This window comes from Egretta garzetta, unplaced genomic scaffold, assembly GCF_000687185.1.
Source record: "Egretta garzetta isolate BGI_Z169 unplaced genomic scaffold, ASM68718v1 scaffold598, whole genome shotgun sequence".
Taxonomy (NCBI): Eukaryota; Metazoa; Chordata; class Aves; order Pelecaniformes; family Ardeidae; genus Egretta; species Egretta garzetta.
This window is the reverse complement of record NW_009260621.1, coordinates 3067806-3070465: the sequence shown is the minus strand read 5'-3', so window position 1 is coordinate 3070465 and position 2660 is coordinate 3067806. Positions and strand designations below refer to the sequence as shown.

Genomic DNA, 2660 nt, shown 5'->3' with positions numbered 1-2660 from the left:
AGCGAGCCCTGCAAGCTTCCCCCGCCCTTCCTGGCTGAAGGAGTCATCGCAAAACCCCGGCTTCGGTTTTTCTAAAAATACGACAGTGCTGCTGTCAGACCAAGAAACCGTTCCTGGGCCGACGGGAGAGCGCGAGGGTTTTGGCAGCAGGGGCTTGGCTCCAATCCCCGGCTTCCCACCTTCCTCTCAGTCCAACAGGGTGTAATGCAGGCAGCTCGGGTCCCCAGGCGTAGAAGCACTTAATCGAAGCAATCCCAGGGATTAATCCCTTGGGGAGGCGGCGGGGGAGAAACGGTTCTGCCGTTTGGGAGAGCGCCTGAGTCACTGAGATGAAAAGTCCACCTCTTGGCTGGGGTTTACATGGCCAAAACCCAGCCCAGACATGGATTCCCGACACGGGCCTTACAGAGGGACCACAACGGTTCCATGCCAGGGACGCTGGTCTGCTCCACCAGCACAGCGGGGATCCTGCCTGTGCCCATACGTAAGACCTGCTCGAAACCCCCACTGATGGTTTCTTGGCCAATTGCCCAGTTCATAGCCCATTTGATGTGCTATCTGTGGATCCAGCGTGGTGCTTTTCCGTGTTTTTTCCCCCCAGTATCTGAAATAACATGTGAAATTCCTTCCAGCCATGGAATGGCCTCTTACAGCCAAACGGCTGCTCGCAATGAGGAGAGAAATCGCGTTGGTCTGACGAGACCTTCAACAAAGGCCGCTCGCTCACGTGAACTGCGTTTGCACTCTCCCTCCAGTTGCTGCCTCGCCTGCCTCCCACCCCTGTGCCGGGGAGCACGGCCGAGCACTGCATTAATGCTCTCCCAGTCCCACAGATCCTGGCTGCTGCTCCAGCCAGCCCTGAAAGGACCCCTGGGTGTGAGTTATCCAGGCTTAAGGATTTTTAAAATATCTTGTCTAGCAGCTGCTGTCTCACATCCTCCTTCTTCCCTAATGGCCTGGAAAGCATTTTCTTTATCCCTCATCCAGCTCTAGCTCAGCAATCTCTATTCACTTCTTCGCTCTCCTTCCTAACAAGTTTGGCATCTCCATTCGGTTCCTTGCCTTTGGTTCCCAACAGCCCGTAAAGTCCTTTTCTGTTGCCCAGAGCCTTATCGGACCTGGATAATCCTCTGCTGTCTTTGGCATCCTTCTCAGCTTTCCATACCTTGCTGCTATCAGACGCCGTCTGGTCCCTCCGTGACACATCGCTTGTCTGTTTTCCCGTCCTGGCTGCAGTCTCTGGGCAGGAGGACCTTCAGCTGGAGCCAATTTCCTGTGTTTTCTTGACCACTCCATAAACCCTGCTCAAAGCCATCCCTGTCCCCACACACATTCTTCTGTCTAGGCCTTTACTCCCTGGGGCAGCTGCCTGAGACAAGGGCTCTCCTGCAGCACCCAGTGCACGCACTGGTGGGTGGTTCTGCCCATCACTCCCCCGCTGGGCTCCTGTCCCCCAGCCAATGCACCACCACCCGGCACGGGAGCAGCAGCTGGGATGCACGCCATCCCGGCACGCCAAGAGCCCCCGTGCTGCCTCTCCATCCCGCCGGCCGGACCAGCCCCGTGGCACCCCGGAGCCAGGCTGGGCGCCCCCCCAGCCAGCATCCCCTGGTCCCCGTCCCCATGGCTCCTCTGGCATGCAACCCCGTGGGCGCAGCTGACACAAGACGCCTGGTGCTGTGGGGGGTTGGCACCCAGCCATAGGTGAGTCAGACGCCAGGCGGCAAATCCAGCAAGGCACATCACGGCAAAGCAGGGCCTCAATCCTGGCACACGAGGCCCCACTTATCTGCTCTGCCAGCTGCCTGAGCACTTTTCCCAGGGTAGGAGAAGCCGATGGGAAGGCGATGGTTTCCTGCTGCAGAGATGGACCTTGTGCTGTGGACAGACAAAGGAGGTGATGGTGTGACAGCCCCTGGTATGCTGTCCCAGCAGGAACAGCAATGCCACCCCACTGGCAGCAGAGCCCATACCCCTCTGCATGCAGGCCACCCTCACCTCCCCTGTCCCAAGCCCCGGTCCCGTGGGGACTGACATGCAAACAAGCAATGACTGGCTGACCAGTGACTGGGGACCACAGCACGAAGGGGAAGTCTGGGCACGTACTGAGAGGCCAGGGATGCTCCTCCTGGGGAGAGATCATGGGGCTTTGCCCTCTCTTGGTCGCTAGGGCTGGCATGATGCTGTGCAGCCATGCAGCCGTCTGGTTTTGGCACAATATGTTAGCTGGGGTCATTTCCACCCCTGGGTGACTCAGCCAGGGCTGAAGACGCTTGTTTGCACCCGCATCATGGCAACCTGCCACCGCAGAGGGCCCCACTGTTTGCGGCTGTTGTCAGAGATGACGGCCGCATCCCATTGCCTCATGCAGATTGCATGCAATAACGGCAATCTCTGCTCACTCCAGCAGCAGCACAGCTTCCTGATGTCACCTCAGCCCAGCCCTGCCAAGGGAAAGGTGTGAGCTCTCCTCCTGAGAAAACAACCCCTTTGCTCTTTTATTTTTATTACTTTTTTTAATGCTTTTATTCCCATGAAGATGCAGGCAGGAGCCAGCCTGTCTCCCGGCCAGGCCCTAGGCCATGCATTGGTGCTTCCCACGCTCCACTGCCAGCTCCGGGCAGCTGGAGCTCTGAGCTCCTCTCCTCTCTCCTCTCCTC

General features: G+C 58.2%; 1 protein-coding gene across 1 annotated transcript in view; it reads right to left on the bottom strand.

Annotated features, from left to right (window-relative positions):
* The window catches only part of TEDC1 (tubulin epsilon and delta complex 1), a 79947-nt gene extending 78441 nt beyond the window's left edge, over window positions 1-1506 (bottom strand). The window contains exons 1-2 of the mRNA XM_035900767.1: window positions 1354-1506; window positions 1166-1237 (exon numbers count right to left, since the gene is read on the bottom strand). Coding sequence (XP_035756660.1) covers window positions 1166-1237; window positions 1354-1506 — 225 coding nt within the window. The remainder of the gene's footprint in view (window positions 1-1165; window positions 1238-1353) is intronic.
* Between the last annotated feature and the right edge of the window lie 1154 nt (window positions 1507-2660).